The sequence below is a fragment of the Microchirus variegatus genome, assembly GCF_963457635.1.
Source record: "Microchirus variegatus genome assembly, chromosome: 10".
In the NCBI taxonomy this organism is placed as follows: Eukaryota; Metazoa; Chordata; class Actinopteri; order Pleuronectiformes; family Soleidae; genus Microchirus; species Microchirus variegatus.
Window position 1 is genome coordinate 12,562,344 of NC_139811.1, and position 20,906 is coordinate 12,583,249.

At 42.5% G+C, this 20,906-nt stretch overlaps 1 protein-coding gene across 1 annotated transcript in view; it reads right to left on the reverse strand.

Moving 5' to 3' along the window:
• Positions 1-344: 344 nt before the first annotated feature.
• LOC310933172 (Na(+)/H(+) exchange regulatory cofactor NHE-RF2) overlaps positions 345-20,906 on the reverse strand; it is a gene marked incomplete at both ends in the record, with an annotated part of 29,600 nt that continues 9,038 nt past the window's right edge. Inside the window, 4 exons of the mRNA XM_083896594.1 lie at positions 345-509; positions 597-715; positions 1,392-1,545; positions 7,748-7,975. Coding sequence (XP_083752720.1) covers positions 345-509; positions 597-715; positions 1,392-1,545; positions 7,748-7,975 — 666 coding nt within the window. The remainder of the gene's footprint in view (positions 510-596; positions 716-1,391; positions 1,546-7,747; positions 7,976-20,906) is intronic.

Genomic DNA, 20,906 nt, shown 5'->3' on the forward strand with positions numbered 1-20,906 from the left:
TGTAGTTGTTTATACTTTTAAATATAAAAAATAGCTGCTTCTGTGGGAGGAGGCAGCGTGAAATTTAAAGAAGAGGAAAAAAGCAACAGGGGTTCAAGTCAGAGAAAATGCTTCCACTTGATACAAGTTCACATCTGCGAAGCTGATCCTTCTTTTTTTTACATTTTCAGTTTATCAAAGTACAGATTTGCAGTTGCACTTTGATGAGGGTTAGATGTTTTAATTACAGGAAGAGAAGATCTTCTTTTCCCCCCCCTCTTCCTCTAAGAAAAACACGATCTGCGTAGTTGGAAGGGAACGAGCTCTGTCCTCTGGTCTTTGAAGTATCCTCAAAGAGGAATGTCTCAGAAATTGCTGAAGAGTTCGTATTTCCTCATCCAGTCCATCTGCGGTGCCTTCTTCTTTGCTTTGGCTTGCGCCTTCATCTTTTCCTCTGCTGCTGTGGCGCTTAGACTCAGGCCCATCTCAGCAAATGGGTCCAACAGCTGGCTGCCCTCGTCATCTGCCAGCTACACCGGGGAGTGAGACGTTGTCAGAGACACAATTCAAAGACGGGACGGGATGAGAGAGAGACATACTTTTGCATCATAACCCACCTGTGTGCTGTTGCCCTGGCTGCTGAGGTCAGAGTGTGTGGACCTGATGGACTGTGTGGTGGAGCTGCCGTTGATCTGAGGGCTGGGAGAGCCATTGGATATTGACGGCCCATCATAGTCTGCGACATCAACCAGTCAAACAATGCATACAAATCAGTTCACCGTATATTGTCGTCATTGTATTGCTAATAGGATTCATATTACATTCTTTTAATATAAACAAAAACAGTTCTGACTATATTTATTTCTTATTAAGTCAAGAATCAATGAAGAGTTCAGAAGGATTTGTTATCGTCTATCATTATGGACGTTGGAGTTCGCTTGTCTGTCTGTTCGCAACATAACATCGAAAAGTCACAGACAGATTTGGATGACATTTTCAGGAAATGTCCGCAATGGGACCAGGAACAAGTGATTCAATTTTGGATGTGATCCGTAGATGCTATCACTGGTTACAACACTCGCTGTCTGACCCAGGCGCGCCGGCAGGGTGTATTTTGAGCTGCCTTGGTGGACGTCTGCGCTCTCCGAGTGCTTTTCTAGTTTAACTTTTAATTAACGTCATGTGAGAATATAAAATCTGTGTGGTTTCAAAACTTAAAGGTCCAGTATGTAACATTTAGGAGGGTTTATTGGTACAAACTGAATAGGCTTCCCATAGTTAGGGGTGTGTTACTTTATCTCTGATTACTTCTTTGTGTGGTATGACTTGACACTGTTGCATCTTGGAAGTTCAAATGTGCAGTATTTTCTTTTCTTTTCTTTTTTTTATAAAGATAATGGATAGGGTCCTACCTTTAAGATGACTGACCGTGGGGATAATCCCCCTCTTCTTGAAGTACTCATCTGCCTCCTGATCCACCACCAGCAGCCAGGTCTCGTCCCCGCCTTTCTTTATGAAGGCCACGACCTCTGCGTGTCGCATGCCCTCGATGTTCACGCCATTGACCTAGAGAACACAAACAGAGGAGACAAATGTGTTCTCGGTAAAGAGGAATGTAGGTTTTTGATGAGTTCGTAGGTTTTTACAACTATGCCATCAATGCACTGTGCACGTAAACAAAGACAAGGAAACTGATAACTCCACCAACAAACAAGAACGTTTCTTTAGAGTAATAATCATATTGGTTCCAATATATATACATATACACACACATATATTGTATATATACACATACATATGTATATATACATACATATATATGTGTATATATGTATATATATATATGTATATATATATATTACATAATCTCACTATTTTCCATTGATCAAAGATAATTCACATTAGGAATTTTGGTGTAGCTGATAGGGAGCAGATAATTTTTATGTAATTAATTATATATATATATATATATATATATATATATATATATATATATATATATATATATATATATATATATAAATATATGTATGCATGTCATTATATATATGTGTATATCAAGAAAGACAATTTGTGGTTTATAATTTTGAGTTAAAACAGAAAATTATCTTTCCCCAAAAATCTCACCAGGTGAGTAAACCAGTGTTTCAGTGACATAGTGCATGCACCAAGAACGTGTGTTACCTAAGTGACACAGTAGGGGGCGTCATGCATCAACATACGGATTCACACTGATCTTGTTTTTTTTTTTCTTCTTTGAAGCCTGAACTACTTTGCTCAAACTTGATCAAACTCTTTGCATGAATTACACATTCTCAGAACAGTGAAGGCATTTAGGATGGCTAAATGTCATAAGATCAGATGAAATAACCTTTTTTTACCAGTCCTACAATGGGGACAATTGCTACATAAATGTGCAACAATAAAAGAAGACTTTTTAGCACTGATCGCTATAAGATATAAATAACACAATAGCCACAATTTCTTTGTATGGTCGTATCTAGCTGTGCATTTGGAGTCCTGTGTTTCCACAGCTATGTCTCGACCTTGGCTTCTGTGTGGCTGGCAGCTTTGCACCACGTCAAGTTAGTGTTGGTACACAATTAATTATTGATGGCTCGACTGAGCTCCGGCTATAGTGGGGGTGTCTGGTGTCACAGACCTGAGGGCAAATTAGTTTTTATTTTTACTTTTTAATTTACTGCAATTTAAAGCAGAGAAGGATAATAGAAAGGGTCTCGTTTCTAGGTGAGGAAAAGTGGGGGTGTTAAGTAAAAGTAGAGAATAGGGTGGGAGATAAATATGTGTATTGAGACGAGCCATTTTAGGGAAACAGGTAACACAGGCAGGGAGGGGTGCATGTAGAGAGTGGCAACAACACATGGAAAATGCTCCTCTCCTCAGATCAGATCAGATCAGTCAACCAGGAGGAAAACAAACAGACAGTTTGATATACAGAGAACAAGCATCTTTGTATTCAGCCCAACAACAGGTGTCGTGTCATGTTTCACAGCCTTTCATTAGCAGCTCGTCCCACATAAGACAATCCGCTCTGTACGCTGCCCACTGGACTAATTATTACATGCTGAAGGAACACTCCTGAAGCTCCTTTCTCATGGGAGGTTTCCTCAGGAAATCTATTGATACTACTGTGTGTGTGTGTGTGTGTGTGTGTGTTACCTCTTTAGGACCTTTTCTGATATAAACACTGAACTGTTTTCAGGACCAGTCGTCCTCATGGAGAACAAACCCTTGCCCTTCAGAGGCATAACCTAATGATGCTCTGTTAAAGATTGAGGTCAGGTATAAACTGGTTCTAGTTAAGGTTAGGGATGTACACATCTGTGTGGTGTTTAACTCTTTGGGCTCCTGCTCAGTGGTGAGCTCAGTAACTGGAAGCCGTATCATGAAGTGTGTTATACACGACTGAAATGTTTCCTTTTGAGAGTCCAGGATACTGGAAAAACGGTTCCAGATGAAACAAAGACCGATTCAGTAACTGTATGGCCTTGTTGCCCAGCAAACAGCCGTCATGTTTTTTTTTTCCCTGTGGAAAGAGTGAATGACACTTGGTGATGTGTCAGCATTACTAGTCTTATATCGGACATATCGTCGTCCTTCTTTGTGCAATACAATAATCTCAGGGCAAATACTTTATATATTTTAATTAATAAATGAAGGCGCTCTAAAGTAAACGTTCCCACCCAGTTTTCCTTGCGGGGCATCGCTACGGATGAGACGTCTACTGGTGTCACATGTAAGGCAGAAAGCTGAGCTCTCATCCTAATGTAGCACTACGCTATCTGGTGCTGATACCCGTCCAGACTAATGGGGTGTGGCGAGAAAGAAAGAAAAAAAAAAAGAGGGATCTGTTATGGTCGTTCACCTCTCTAACAAGCCGCTGACAGACAACACATGCACTGTCAGACACACACAAACACACACACGCGGCCAAGCCAAACTAATACACTGAGGTTTTTCAGGTTTTAAGCTGGTGTGAAACCACAGATTTACCAGAACTTTTCAAATCTAATAAAGTATATACAGGATATTAAATCTATCTATCTATCTATCTATCTATCTATCTATCTATCTATCTATCTATCTATCTATCTATCTATCTATCTATCTATCTATCTATCTATCTATCTATCTATCTATCTATCTATCTATCTATCTATCTATCTATCTATCTATCTATCTATCCATCCATCCATCCATCCATCCATCCATCCACCCACCGATCTATCTATCTATCTATCTATCTATCTATCTATCTATCTATCTATCTATCTATCTATCTATCTATCTATCTATCTATCTATCTATCTATCTATCTATCTATCTATCTATCTATCTATCTATCTATCTATCTATCTATCTATCTATCTATCTATCTATCTATCTATCTATCTATCTATCTATCTATCTATCAGCTTCTCCCTTCACCACACCGGAACATCTGCTTCCATTTTGTTCTATCCCTCGTGTCCTCTTCTGTTAGCCCACCTGTCCTCTTGTCCTCCTTGATAACATCCTCACTAACTCTACTCCTTGCAATCTTCACTGTACCACCTGTCTCGCACACTTATGTATCCTGTCTTGCTCCTACTAACCTTAATTCCTCTTCTCTCCACCCCTCCAGGCTCTCTCTCCCACTTGTTCCCCCCTACACTCACTACAAATTACAAGATCATCTGCAAAACAACATAATCCTCATAAGACTCAACACATCCATCACCATTGCAAAACAAAGAAAGGGCCCAGCGCTGATCCCGGATGTAGTCTGTCTCTCCAGTTGCACACCTCACCACTGTCCTCACTGTCCTCATACATGTCCTGCACCACCCTCGCATACTTCTCTGCCACTCCCGACTTCCTTGTACAACACCACAGTTCCTCTCTTGGCAGCCGATCATAAACTTTCTCGAGATCCACAAAGATGTGTAAACAGTCTCTGACGGTGAAAGATGTGGTTCGTTCACGCATGGTTTAAAGGATGTTGAAAATGGCGTTGCAAGGCAGAAGGAAAAGTTTGTTTTTAAGAAGGACATGAGGACAGTTGGCGTAACAGAAGAGGACACAAGGGATAGGAAAAGATGTAGGCAGATGATCCGCTGTGGTGGCTCCTAAAGGGAGAAGCCAACCCTAACCCGAAACACAATTTCACTTTGAAAACAATTCATTCTGCAGCCCAACCAGACACATGTAAAACCTGCAGTATATCCCCAAATGAACTCTGTCTAACCTTTGTCTCTGTCCCTGTTGGTCCAGCTCTTCAGTAAGGACAAAGGTCGTGGGAACGAAGGGCGCATGTTGTTGTGTGTCCCTCAGATGAAACACTGCTTATTAAGATCATAAAACTGCTGATAAAAACATGTTTTCTAGTAACCAATGGGAAACTTGTCTCTCCTATTCTCAAACAATTAGGGAGATTTATGCCATTTCATAAATCTTACACTCAGTACATTTGGTACCTGTTAAAGACTTCCCTGTTTTCCCTGCATCTTCCCTGCTCATTTCGCTCACTGTCGTCAAACACTGCACACATCTGTCTCCATTTTCTCTATCCATGTTTCACAAGACAGAACATACATGTACAGTAGAGCTAACCCCCTTCCTCCCCCATGTCTCTCTTTCCTCAGCCCCAACAATCACACTGATTTATACTCGCCTCTGCCCTGTGACGGGCCTCTCACCTCTCTCTCTCTCTCTCTCTCTCTCTCTCTCTCTCTCTCTCTCTCTCTCTCTGTCTGACACAGATCAAGTCCAGACTCCAGACACAAGCGTTACTTCTGCCACTTTAATTACAGCGGTGTCAGTGTAAAGAGAAGGAGTCACATCTGTATACAATCAGTAGACTTAACGTTGCTGTACCTTTACAGACCAGGTTCTAAAACGTTGTTTAACCCCAGTTTTTGCTGTGCAAGACTTGAGATTTTTGTTAAGTTATGATGGTACATTCCAGAGCCCATCCAAACAAATGGGATGTTGTACTAGCTCCTACTTCAAAGCGTTCCAGGCAATTGAACTCGAATGTTAAAATATGGACGATGTTGATGAAGAGACATTTTGACTGTCAGCAATTCAGTCTACTTACATACACAAGCGAGCCGTTTATGTAAAAGCGATACATATCGATATGTAACGTCATGAGTATACTTTAACCGTGGCCCTACATATCTTCATGCTAACAGATAACAACGACGACGTTGTGACAACATTGCTGTGTCAAAAACAACTCTACACGACACAAGTACACAAGTAACGTTTATAGCCTATTCATGTGACTCCATGGGTGCTGCCATTATCCTTCAAATTCATTTGGTGAAGTGGGAGTAGGTCGATCAGCCCCGACTTCGCTAGTAGGCGGTCCCACTTCGACAGACATTCCAGTGCACTTTCTGTAGTTGGAAGTCCCACGTCCAACTGGTTTGGATGGGCTCTGGAAAGCACCATTAGTCACAATCTTTCTTTCTGTTTCTGTATTGTAATTGATCAATAGTAACATCCAGTGTCACAGTCTGTAGAACAAGTGTAATAGTCCGTTACACTTAGCAACAGTCTAATATGCAGAAGTCCGGTCATTTTACCATTGGGTAGCTGGTCAGAGACATCTCTGCTACAATGGCATAGTTTTCTATTATTAAATTAAATAAATGTGGAGCGAAGGAGAAGGTGGTGCTTTAATTCTTTTAGCTTGGCGTGGCAGAGCCGAGGCTTATAAACTGCTCCAGGGCTGAAGTCGGGACTTCGTCATTGCAGCCTTATTTCTAATATAACATAACTTGCTCAGATTCCATCCAGGAAACTTGGAGCTGCTAGGTGCGGGAGCAGCAGAAGAGCTACGTTGAGATATTTTGGTCGCATGCAGAGGAAGGACGGTGATTGGACAAGGGATGTTGAAAATGGAGCTGCTGGGCAGGAGAAAAAAGAGAGAAGGTCCATGCAAGGATGTCGTGAAATAAAACATGAGGACAGTTGGTGTAACAGAGGAGGACACAAGAGATAGAGCAAGATGGAAGCAGATGATCCGCTGTGGCTGACTCCTAATGGGAAAAGCCGAAAGAAAAAGTAGATGAGCCTTCACACCAGGTGTCATGAGGGAGCTGGAGCCAATCCCAGCTGACAAAGAGCGAAAAGGCCAGGTACACCCTGGACAAGTGCCAGTCCATCTGGGGCCAACATACAGAGACAAACAACCATTCACTCTCAAACTCAGTTTAGCGCATCCAATTTCCATAATCTACGTGGACTGTGGGGGAGGAAGCCAGAGTACCTGGAGCAAACAGGGCTAACATGCAAACTCCACACATAAAAGGCTCTTAGCTAAAGCAGGATCCAAAATGCCCACCATCTTGCTGTGAGGCAACAATGGCAGCCACCACTGTGTGGCCCATATTACGGATTTTCTCTAATTTAATTCATAAAATGGCTTCAGAATACCAACACCATAATATCTGTATAGTTTTCATGATACTCCACACTCACTGCCCTGCACTTGATGCTCTACTACAAGCATCACATACTATTAAAAGCCACTCAACACTGTTTCACCCACACACATACACATTTGTGGTGTAACACAAAGCTACTACCTGTATCTGTGCCACACAAGTGTCTGTATTAATGTCTGCCAGTGGCAATATTGTCCAAACAACTGAAGAGCAATCACAACGGGACTGATGTGTTGTACTTGCGTCATCTCGGTTCAGTCCACACCTCTGCAGATCTCCCCACGCCTTTCATCCACACTCTTTCTTCCTACCTCAATGAGTCTGTCCTGCGGCCGCAGCCCAGCGTGGTCTGCAGGGGATCCCGGGTCCAGAGAGCGGATGTACTGTCCAGGTCGTGATCGATCGCTGTGGAGGTTGAAGCCGTAGCCCATCTCAGATCGCACCAGGTGGCAAAGGCGCGGGACGAGCTCGGGCGGGTTGACCTGCAGCCGCGCCTGGGACTGTGCCTTGGTGTGAGCTTCGGCCTGAATGAGAGCCTCCTGGAGGAGAGTGACGAAAATAGATATTTGTAATGTAATAGAAGTGTCATTCGGGAATTCTTGTCCCTTCTCGAATCATTACACCTGCAGTCGAGATGGCAGGGCAATTACTGTAAGTGATTTTTGTCGTTGATGTTATCTTTCTGCCTCTGTTTGGTCTATGTGAACAGAAACAACTTTGTTTGTGTGCTGCCTCCTTCATCTGGGCTATCAAGCAATACTGTGAAATCTGACTGTGTGGGTGTTGGGATGAGGGGAGGGGGGTGGGGTAACTTTTCCCAGTTTTGCTGTTGCCTCCATAGGTTGAGTCATCTAGCAAATCATTTTCTGTGATCTAAACATCGCTAGAGAGCAAGAGAGAGAGTCCTTAAGTTACACACCACAGTGTTGAAGAGACCTAAAAGAGGGACATGGCGCTTCCTGCAGAGCGTGTGATGATTTCAGAGACGTGGCAAGAACAAATGGTAACAAGGCTGCACGGCGAACCCGAACATTTAATACCTCCCACATTGATGATTGAGGGAGGGATCAGTCGTAGGTGTCTGTGTATAAGTGGCATTTCTTCCACAACTTGTTGACAACATTTAAAGAAGCTGCATAAAGATGCTCTGAGAGTCACGGTGTGATGCCACTAATTTACCACCTACATTACTCGGAAAACAAATGTGCAGTGATGACGGCCAGATAAAAAATATTATCCGCGTGACCTACGCAGACCAGAGAATCTGTTGTACATACGTTGTGTGTGCATACGTCAGATGTGTAAACGATGTTACGCAACCTTTTCTTTTTCTTCTTTTTTTACAGAAGCAGCATCACGGTCCAACATGGTAAAAATACATATGAAGTATGTGGGCAGGGTGACAGAGACACAAAGGTGCTGTGGTGATTTTGGGAGGAAACGATGACTGGTGAGGACTCGTCGATCAACTCAGTAAGTACTGCAATATTATTGCAAATAAAACCCCGTGACCACTGCAGCTCCCAACCACAGATGGAAACATGGAATTTCATTTTTAGGCACTGGGTTCCTCAGCAGTGATATGGGCAGCTTGCCCTGAGAAGGAGGGATGGAGAGAGTGAGTGAGTGAGAGAGAGAAAGAGAGATGTGGGGGTGGAGGGATAACGACAGAATAATTCAGAGCAGCTCAACTTTCATGAATCCCTGCAGGCCCTCCTTTTTCCTGACTAAAGAGGAAGTATTTGGGCTGGGCAGCTGGGGTGGAACTTCCAAAGGAGAAAAATGTATTAAAATAAAATCAAATGCATTAGCATTCTGGGATCATCAGGGCAAAGGAGAGAAGAAAAAGAAGAAGAAGAAGAAGAAGAAGCAGAGGAGGGAGAGAATAAGCAAGGAGGGAGAGAGTGTGTGGGAGGGACAGAAAATTAGACGCAGCAAGAGGATTAAGAGAGAGAGAGAGAGAGTCAGGGAAAAGAGAGAGTGCAAGCTGAGAGTGCAGAGACAGATAAAGCGATAGACAGAGCGGTGCAGATAAACGAAGACGACAGAAGTTTCCAGCGAGACAACGGGGAGAAAGAAAACGTTTGCAGTGGAGCTCCTCGAACATCACCAGCGGGGGCAGCACAGCTGGGAGTCATTATGTGGAGGGGAGACGCAAGTGTCTGCCAGTCTAACCTCTGACTGCCTCTCAATGCCTTTCTGCACCCCACTAATCATCCCCCCCCGAGGCCCATGCCATCTCTTAATGTGGCACTGGAGTGCTTTTAGGACACTTTTGAGTGGGTCTTTTTTGTGCTGTGGGTTACATGACCCCAACACCCCCCCCCTCCCCACACGTGTGTCCTCTTCTCTGAGCACGTTAACCTGACGGTGGAGAGAGTTGTCTGTCGAGCACCTAAGAAGCACAAAAGGGCCATGAGATCATCACAGGCCACATGGCTTCTGTGAAAGAAAAAAAACAAACAAAAGAATGATATGTAACATTTTTTTCCCCCTGTGTCAGCAAACTAGGTTGTCATTAGGAAAGTAGTCGGTTATCAGCGTCGAACACTTTTTCAAAACAAGGGTGGAGAAGCAGCAGGAAAAAGATCCATGTTTTTTTTTTGACTGTTACTGCAGGGCGGCTCAAAACAAGGGGAAATGGAAAATTCTGCAATAAATCGTCTATTGTGGGAACAATATGCAATATTTAGTGCGTCCTGCAGAGCATTAAAGGGTCTCGCATGTAGTAGACCTCACTGTAGGACACCGAGAGGATGTGCAGATAAAGAGAACGTGCCATCACATTTAGTTTCCAGCCTTTGTTGCTGTCACTCTCTGTGAGCACACACACACACACACACACACACACACACACACACACACACACTAGACTGGGCGTTTCACTCACACATTTTCAGTTCAGAGTCCATAAAAATAAAATGACTTTTTCTAATGTGTTAATAGTGATTGCTTAAGGCGGAAGTGGCACGGATTTCTCATCCAAACACAGCCAAAGACTAAGCCACCTGCCAAGTTAGAGATCTGTGAAGCGTTGGACAGTTATGAGATTAACAGGCAAACTGACAGATGTTATTTCCCGATGTATAGATAGTTGCTAGAATTAGTACTGTGCGTTATAGCATCAGAACACATTGTTTCATCTGTTCATTACAAGTGTGCTTAACCTACTCCTCCATCAGTGTGTCAGTGTAATATAACTGAAGGAAACAACAACTCATTTCATGTCTTAAGGTGCATTTTTAAAGGTCCCATATTATACACGTCTTACAAACTTAAGGGACAGGAAATGACATCAGCCACAGAAGCTACTGGGAGCTAACAGCAGTTAGCATTTGGGAAAGTGATCATTTTCAGGCTCTAGCAGGCACATTGCCGTCATATATAACATGTATCCACTGGACAGATAAATCCTCTGAGTCTGGAAGTTTGTGTAGAACTCTGTGCTGCACTGTGGAGCCAAGAATATAACTTTTCGTATACTTCTGGTTTTCGGATGCCGTCCTTGCCAGCACTCGCAAAACGGAGCTCCGCGAAGTCAACATCGCGTGTTTTATCTCTTGTACTTAGACTGAGGAGGACCACAAAAACATGACTGAGTCATCTTTTTTCACACTTTGGCGACACGTAGGGACTCTGGAGGCCCAATATATAAGTACTTAAATTATTAAAAAGTTGATTTTGCATAATATGGGACCTTTAATGTTATGATACAGAGTGAATTCCTCCGATCTCACGCTCTGTGAGAGAGCGGTGGGAGAATCAACTCTCTGCAATCAGGTGTGTGTGTGTGTGTGGCACTGATTTGCGTAGATTAAGCCCAGGTGTGGGGAGTGTTCATATACCCTGAGTCTCCAGTGCTCTGTGCTTACTCATTGTCTCACCTTCAGAGGTAGTGAGAGGTTCTCCCTGTGGCTTCTTAAGTTGTCGGTGTATCTATAAACACCAACTGAAGATGTTGTGTGTGTGTGTCTGATGTCAAACGCCTGTTTCCCAGTGTATAACTTGGTGGTGCTGGAGAGTTTGTTGTGACTTCAGCCTTTTGGGTTATCAAAGTTTCCCCTGGGGGGAGCCTTTGCCTTACGTTGCGTGTTTTCTAAGGTTTCATCGTTTTTTTTCTCCCTCCCCTTTCCAATCTACCGCTATTGCGATTTTTCTGGTTTTGGAGTTAGAACACCTCTCACTTACACAAATTTCTGACAGACCTGACCAGTTGTGATCGTACACTTCTGGATCAAGTGTGGGTTAAGGAATTATCTTTTGCTCCATGCACAATCAAGGCTTTTAGGTTGCACAACTCTTTCATTCTTGATTTTATTGCACTTTATTGACGGTTCCTGTAAACTTGACTTGTGATTGAAATGGTTTTAAGTCAAGTTTTGTTGTGCTGGGGGTGTCAATCTCGTTCTTTGTCCCTTTTGCTTTTATTGATTTTCTACTGCAAACTACAAACTACATTTCCCAGCTGCTCTGAACCGAGACAGAGCAGGTTTGGTTCAAATCTCCTGTTATTGTAGGACATTTGATTAGATTTCCTTTACGAACAGAGCAGCGACAGTGTGTCTGTTTGTGTCAGACACGCTGTCCTGACTGCATGGGCGAGTCTGAGTTTTCGTCGGTGTATAAGAATGAAGACATACAGGTTACATATTTAACACGCACACTTTCTCTCAAAACACTTCCACACTGAAACACACACACTATATCTCCTTCTGCATGTGACCATGGGCAGTGGTGTTGGTAGTGGATGAAACTGGATCGCAGCTTGATGAATAATTGAATGATGGCCTACTGCAATAGATGGATCATGATCACTGTTAACCCTTTTACAGCCAAGGACCACTGGCTCCCTGTTGGCTCACAACAACAATGGGCTGTGCGTTTATGAATGTGTGTCTGTACACGTCTTTATTAGGCTGTGAGAACAGGTTTGGATTCAAACCTTGTGAGGACATTTTTTTTTTAAAGTCATCACAACTTTATGGGGCTTGCGGAGGCTTAAAGGAGACATATTTTACTCTATTTCACCAAGTTAACCTAGTTCCTTGGTGTCCTAATGAACATGTCTGCGACATGGTTTGGTCAAAATACCTTAAGGATGAAGCACCACAGCAGTTCAATCACCCTGCCAAAACAGCCCTGTTCAGAACGTTCGGTTTACAGTGTCTGTCTCTTTAAATGCAAATGAGACACAGGAAACTACATCAGTGTCACTGAGGCTCCGGCAGCTAACAGCAGTTAGCATTAGGAAAAGCCATCACTTGCAATACTCTGAGGCTGGACGTTTGTGTAGAACTCTGTGCTGCACTGTGCCGCCAACAATAGAACACTTTGTGGACTTCCACTCTTCCGGATACTATTGCCCTCGCCTGCACTCTCACGTTTTGTAGGGACAAAGCGGAGACTTTAATTCCAGTAATGTATCGTTGTGACGTACAAATGAGTGCAGAAGTCAACATTGCATGTTTTATCTCCTGTACTTAGACTGAGGAAAGACCACAAAAACATGAGTCATCTTTTTCACACTTTGCCTACTCATAGGGCCTCCAGAGTCCCAAATATAAGTATTAAAATGATTCAAAAGTGGATTTTGTATATTTTAGCATTCTAAGATAAAACAGAGCGCAATCCAAAAGCATTGGTTGGAACAAGGGCCTTTCTGCAAGGAGTTTGCATGTTCTCCCTGTGTGTTCCTGGGTTTTCTCCGGGTTCACGGGTTTCCTCCCACAGTCCAAAAACATGAAATATGGGGACTGGCTAACTGTCCAGGGTGTACCCCGCCTATCGCCCTATGTCAGCTGAGATAGGCACAGCACCCCCGTGAACCCTCCAGTGAAGGATAAAGCGGTAGATAATGGATGGATGTCTTATGTCTTATGAATGTCTTCATAAATATACAATTTTGTCTGCAGGTACTAAATGCAAGCAATGACTACTGTCAAAAGAAGCATACACAGAACATAACTTTCAAAGTGGAAAACGAGTTACTGGTCGTTATTCGGCCCTTCCACTGTCTCTACAAATGATACTTTAGTCATAGAAACACAAACCAGCTTTTGTTTACATTTAATTGTCTTCAGTTAACCTTAATCTAATGAGCATGGATTAAGTCAACAGATGGTTTAAAAACCCCCACGTCCATTTTGTCCGTCTGTCTCTAATTGCCTCCCACAGAGACATGTGAAGAATGTGCGCAATCAATCAAATAATTGCGTTTAATAATTTAAATGTGTGTTTGTGTTTCAATGAATTAAATTGAAGGGAGCTTTTTTTTTTTTCCCTGACATGAATACTTGAGTTCTCCTGAGTGTCTTTAATGTCTGATGTGCCAAACTTTGCTTTATTGCATCTGTTAAATACATTTGAATGTTATATTCAATATGAATACTGGACTCTCTATACCTCTTACTGAAGTCTTCGTTGCCAACTTGACAGCACCTTGATGTACACACAGAATCTAAATGAGGAACATGATTGAAATGATCACACCTGGAAGTTTCCCAGACTCAGCAGCAGCAGCAGCAGCAGCAGCAGCAGCAGCAGCAGCAGCAGCAGCAGCAGCAGCAGCAGCAGCAGCAGCAGCAGCAGCAGCAGCAGCAGCAGCAGCAGCAGCAGCAGCAGCAGCAGCAGCGATGCACTAGCAGAATCAAATTAAGCATGGTGCACTGAATGGGAAACACTGCTGACATTGCATGACACCCCATGAAATACAAACAATAGCCGCACATGGGACTTTTTGCTGATGTCATGGTTGATAACCTGTTGCCATGGAGACAGCAGCAGTGTAACCAGTCGAACAAGTCCAATCTGTCAGAGAGAGTGAAGCGGCTTTATCTTCTTTAGAGGAACAACAGAGCTACATACACTGTGTTAAAGGTGATCTATATGTAAAACACACAATTCTTTAAAAAAGCGTAAATATTAACGATAGAACCTGTGTTTGTCCTGCAACTTCAATGTCGTGAAATATGTGCTGTGAAAAAGCTATATTGCGCGGCCGGTTTATTCAAGACTGATTGCTCAATCAGAGAGGCAAAGAGCCAGGGAATGAGAGAGGAAGGAAATGACAGGCAGCTGGAGAAAAGCAGGGAGTGGGACTTGGGTCTTGTAAAAATTAAAATGAAGGAATGGGGGAGGAGGGGGGGGGGGGGGTTAAAAAGTGACAGTGATCCTGGACAGAGAGAAGGATTCAGTAAGATGGTGAGAAATAGGGCAGGCAGAGAGAGAGGCGATGATACAAGACATGTGGAGAAGAGGACGAAAGCCAGAGAGAACATGAGAACGCAAGAAGTGTCCAGAGACCTCAATAACCAACAAGTCTTCCCACTGGTGTTGAGATGTGTTGCATAACAGCTCTGTGACATAAATGAGAGCTGTGTGTGTACGTGTGTGTGTGTGTTTTACTTATCTGTTACCTGCTGTTTCCTGGTATCATACCAAGCAATGTTAGTGGTTTCAGCACTGTGAATGAATGAAACTTACTAAACAAAGAATTGAGTGCACACCAGGAGCTGCAGCAATCAGATCATGCTGCCATACTAGCTTGCGATTCCACGTGCAACATTTCCGAAAAAAACAATTGTTCCCACTCAAACGTGCGATTCCCTCGTTTACATGGACGCAAAATGATCCGATTGTTTTGCGCATGCATCGTGGAAGTGGAGTGCAAGTTTTTGACATGCACAGTGTCGTCTAATTCTGCAGAAGAAGAAGAAGCTTCACTTCCACTTCGGTACTAAACAAACGCTGCACGTTTACGCGGATCAGACGTGCGATAGCACCGAACCAGTATCAGTCATGATCGCATTGACTGTTTATATAAACACAGATCTGAATGACGATCAGCATATACCAGGCCTCTCGTTCTGATTTATTCGGATTTTCACTTGTGTAAACATAGCCACTGTTCTGCAGCGTTGCTAGTAATCAGCTCCACCAGGCTATTTTAAGACATGAAATTTAAGATTTTCTGCATTAACACATCCAACAAGACTGATGAAAAATCACAACTTTTTCATCAGCTTTGCTTTGTTTTACTGTACTTTTTTTACCCAATGAGGGCCAGGACTCCTCAGTATGAAGCCTTGGTTCAAATGGTGCTGCAAATATTTTACAATAAAAGCCTTGCGGACAACAATTAAAGGAAACAAGGAACAGAAATGCTTGTTTTTCAGTTTTAAAATGGACACAGGATAGATCCGTCATACATACATACATCAATTATTGTTTGTCTTAACTTCAATAAAAGACATTTTCCTCAGAAAAAGGACATTTTTAGTGAGGCTTAAGCTGTAGTTACCTTTGGACATGTGACCTTGTTTACCCCACGCTAACTTAATTAGCTTCTAATCGGACTTTCAACATTTAAGTGATTTTTGCTCGATCTCAGAGTACACACACGTATCAGTCTGTAGATCTTTTTTTGTGTTTTGAATTTGCTGCAGGAATATTTATCAGCAGGATCTGGTCTTACAGTATGTCTCGATTACTCATGTATGTGTGTGTGTGTGTGTTCCTGGCAAAAAAAAAAATTGTAGCGGGAACAATAGTGCAGAAGTCGTTGAGTATACTTTGGTCGGTGTGCAAATATCTATCTTCAGGTTTCTGTCACATGTCATTTTCATTCATTATGCAATGACTGCAGATGACAAGTGGGAAGAAAAGCCATTTTCCTTCCCCCTGCCAGGACTGAACGACAGACGACACCGTGAGTAAAAAAATGACTGACGAGCTGCTCGTTACACTTTTTGACAGTCGGACCTAAATGTCTGATGAAGCAGGCACGGATGTTGGTATTTGTTGTCATGTAACAGCTGCTGACGATGCCTGCAGCTACACGTCTAATGAGTGCAAACACATCGGTCTGGGTGTTGTTGCTCGTGGGCTGATTTGTTACTGAGCACAGATGAGATCACGGCAGCATCTCTTATGGTCGGAATAATTAGCACAGACCAAGAGTTTGCCTGGCGCGTCCCTCCAGAGTGTCACTTCATGTCGTATATTTTAATAGATAAAAACACTCGTCTCCAAAATATCAAAGATTGGTCATCTCAAAGCAATGAGCCTCACTGAGGACAAAAGTACGTTTTTGACCTTATCCAACGGACACTCCACTGACTCGTGCTCTACACACTCAAATGTCAAGCCTTGTTGGTCTTTTGAGGGTTCCAAGGTTAAACTTGCAGAGTGGGTTCGACATCCTTGAAGCAAATTTACAAAAGTTACAATATGGCAAAATTCTGTGGCCCATAATCCCATTTACTGTGTTGAAAAACGTATACTTAAACAATGAAATATGGAGGCTGGAAGCTTGACCATCTGTGGTGCTACCATTTTTTTTTTTGGCTCCTGTCTTCTCAAGTCGGACTGGGCCGACTGAGTTAGTCTACAAAGTTAGGCTACATTTTAGGAAAAACTTGTTCTTCCTGAGAGCTTTTTTTTTGCTTTTTTTCCGCTCAAAACATAAACCGACAGTTCATAATTCAAGTCATGGGGCCACAAATAAGCTGTATCCACATAAGATATTCCGAGTTGATTGATTGTTGAAGATTGTTTGACTTTTTTTATTTATAGCTGACAAATCTGAAGCTAACGTCTCTCACACTTAAATGAAATCAAACCACAGTTTATGTGCAATTCTGTGTTTTTATATTCAGTGTAAAACGTCTAAATTAAAACTAAATACATAAAGGTGCATTATGTAATAAATATAAAGCAACTGGCTGTAAAATCCTCCTAATATGTCACAGAGACTCAGGAATAATGTTCACATAACAAACTGAACTCACCAACAACAACAGTACAGCTAAAATATTCACATTAAAAAAATCTTTTGCAGACTGCAAATCATGTTTAAGTTTTGCCATGTGGCGCCACCTACCGCCATATACCAATCATTGCAGTCAGTAGAGTCTCAGCTGACGAGCAACCACGGGTTGCCAGTTTACGTCTGAGCTACAATGGCTGAGAAAACGAAACCTAAAAGACCTCAGTATTTTGAATTGAGTGTAGTAACCGCTTTTGGCCACACTCTTACATATGGTGCCTTTAAAATACAGTAGTTATAGTTTAAATACAGATTCTTCTTTTCATCAGAGATTTAATTTCCCTGTATTTCTCATGCCTGAGTAGCTTACGGACACTTCGCGAGAACAAGCAAAAATTAAAAGAAATGATATACCCAACCATCACAGTGATAGTGTGTCTGTTTCATTTACGTGGTACGAGAGGAAACAAAGGAAATCAACAGTTATGTTAATGCTAAGGTTAATGGTTAAAATCCCTTTTTTCTCCATCTGTCTCTCACTATATTTCAGCACGTCACTTCCTTCCTTTAGCACCTTATCTGTTTTTGAGAGTTAACCCTCGATGTTGACAGTAATTCATATCTTCCTTGAGACGAGTTCTCAAACCCCTCCACTCGCTCTTTTACTCTTTACTCCCCCCCTTATTGTTGAGTGCCTCATGCTCCAGCCTTACATCACATTCACATGGAGAGTGAAGCGGCTGCCAAACATGGCCAACATTTCTGCGTATTCGCATTTAAATGTGAATTTAAACAGCGTGGGCTGCTGAGTGCCGCTATATGTGTGTGTGTGTGTGTGTGTGTGTGTGTTCTCTGGTTATTTTTCATCTATCTATTTTTTAACATGTGGTGGGACAACAGTTGATGTTGCTGATTTAAAGTGTGTGTGTGTGTGTGTGTGTGTGTGTGTGTGTGTGTGTGTGTGTGCATCCACACCCTTGTTATCAGCCTGTTGCAGATATCCCTCGTCCCTTGGAGCATATGGTGGTGGCTGTTGATTTGCACGTGTGTTTTTTCTCGCTGTGCAAACAAAATGTGTGTGTGAGTTGAGTTTAAACGTCTAAATAAGTGACTGGTCAGATATTGAAGCAATTTGGTCATCACTTGATGATTAAAATAGATGAATGGACACGACTTCTTGGTCTCGGTCAAGGCAGCATCTCTGTCAGTCAGTGCAGAAGCTCGGGTCATGTCTGCGGCTGGGCTGTAGCTACACTAACGTCTTGGCAACACGAGTTACAGTGGAGCTTTAACTCAGTGTATGTGTAATATGATATGGAATAATAAAGACTTTTCCATCTTAAATTCCAGTCTGGCATTCAGGCGAAAAATAGCGGTGGTATAATCTGTGGTACAGTCTGCTGTGTTCTTGAAGCATTTGACTCAACGTTTACTTCAATGAAACTCGGCATTTTACAATTAGTTCATTTTAAATTATTTTCTTTTTGCCAAATTTGTTAATGTCCTACAATGTCAAAAAGACATTGGAAGAGTAAGATAAACTGTTTTTTTTTTTTTTTAGAAAACAGGATCGCTCTACTCTCAAGTTTCCTGTCCCTCTGAACTCAGGAGTACCTCAAGACTATATCCTAGGCTCACTTTTATTTTTAAACACTATTTTCTTTTGGGGAAAAAAAAAACAAAACACGCATATTTATCTACACAAAAACAATACAAAACAATAAAATACACATTAAGTGTAATTACGAGCCCGAGCTCGATTTAAACCCCAAATTTTTTTAATACGTGAGCCGTAAATGTAAACGTACAGTATGTCCACGTCCTCTTCACAGCGGAAGCTTGTTGCACCTGCAGCCACAGTCTAATTTACAACAATAACAGAGCCGCTGAGATCCGCATACGTTGCTAATGACGATACGCTTCCTGGTTTTTAAATGATGCGTTCGTGGCCGCAGGTTTTTACACCTTCACACAATACGACATGCTGTAACAAACTACGCGAACATGACAAGGGAGAAAAAACACAAATGCTTGATCAAGGGCCGATATTTCCCGCCGCTATCCTCAGGGCAGAGAATCTAAACTCTAATTCATATACAGTATATTTAGAGAATTTCCAATCCCAATAACACATGTTTGGTAAAAAATACAGTGCAGTAACAATGCTTCTCTATCTCGCTCTGCTTATTCTCTCTTTTAAGTATTAGCTATGGGAATATGGCGGGTAGGTCAGCTGAAGTCAGGCCCGAGATTGAGCATTGTGCAGCCTACACAACTGCACAGGAGAGTGGGAGGGAGAGAGAAAAGAGTAAGTCCTTGAAAGCACTGTAACCAGCTTTGTACATTCTACCGTTACAGTATCTGGTAATGGGTTTGGCGAGCAAAACACACCCTCAGTGTCGGCCTCCCTGTCACAACCGTGTTATTTCACAGGTCTATTTCTAATCCTGACGCTCACTTTGTTCTGTGCCTTCACATATTTAGCTTGTGTCTGCTCACTGCCTCGCTCACAGCTGTGAGGCAGCAGCACGCATTCCCACACACTGCTCCGTGCAGCGTTCACACACTCTTTAAAAAAAAAAAAAAAAAAACACACTTAGGCATTTTGTTTCTGATGTCCCCTCTGGCCCTGCTCTGCTGCGCTCAGCTCACACACTCGGTATCTTGCACCAGTTAAATTGGTAGGGCCTCCTTCCTCTCTGTCCGTGGGAGAAGAGTAGACGTAATGGGAGCGAGGCTTTGTGTCCGTATGGATCGACTGGGAATTCTGCAGGATGCGTGAGTAACGCATGGCAAAAAAACGAGGAGTGGAGGTTTTAGTTCATGTGTGAGCGGGGAGGTAGGGATATGATCGAGTATCTGCGGGGTCGCAGCGGAAAGAAAGTCCCTCTAATTGTGTCTTTGTGCTTGCAGACACACATAGATAGATAGATAGATAGATTGTTGTTAAAATGAACCACGCCTGAAGAGAGACGGTAAAGTCAATATCTATTGGTTGAACAAGGGGGGAATTTTAATGTATTATCAGCACTGACATGGAGAGATAATAGACGGTGACACACAGCTGTGTTCACTCTCACACCCCCTCAAACACATTAAACACAATGAGCTCGGTTGTGCTTTTTTCTCCTCTGTTAATACTTAATAACCTCCTCAATTCCACTTTTTCTTAATTCCCCCAACACTCGTCCGATTATGACTTTTTCACATCCAACAGGCCCTGCTTTTACTCCAGGATTTCACTCTCTCTCTCTTTCTCTCACGTACACACACTGAATGCAAACCCCTGCATCCTGATGTAACGCAGTTGGTATTCAAACTGGGGGAGGGGAGGGGGGGGGGTGTTCAAACCCGAGCCCCAGATGTTCGTGAAAGCAACTGCTCAATCTCACCAATGTAAGGTCCCCTAAATTCCAACTTTCATTCAAAGCTGAAACTGTCATCACCAATTGACCAATATTATTTGACCTCCCGGGTTAAATAAAGATTCAACTATTTATTGTTGCCAAAAAAGAGACAACGCTTCCATTTGATGCAACTGTTCTATTCATTCATTCATTCATTCATTCATTCATTCATGTGTGGGTTTTCTCCGGGTTCTCCGGCTTCCTCCCACAGTCCAAAAACATGCAGATTTGGGGATTAGGTGAATTGGTCACTCTAAATTGACCGTAGGTGTGAGAGTGAGAGTGAATGTTTGTCTC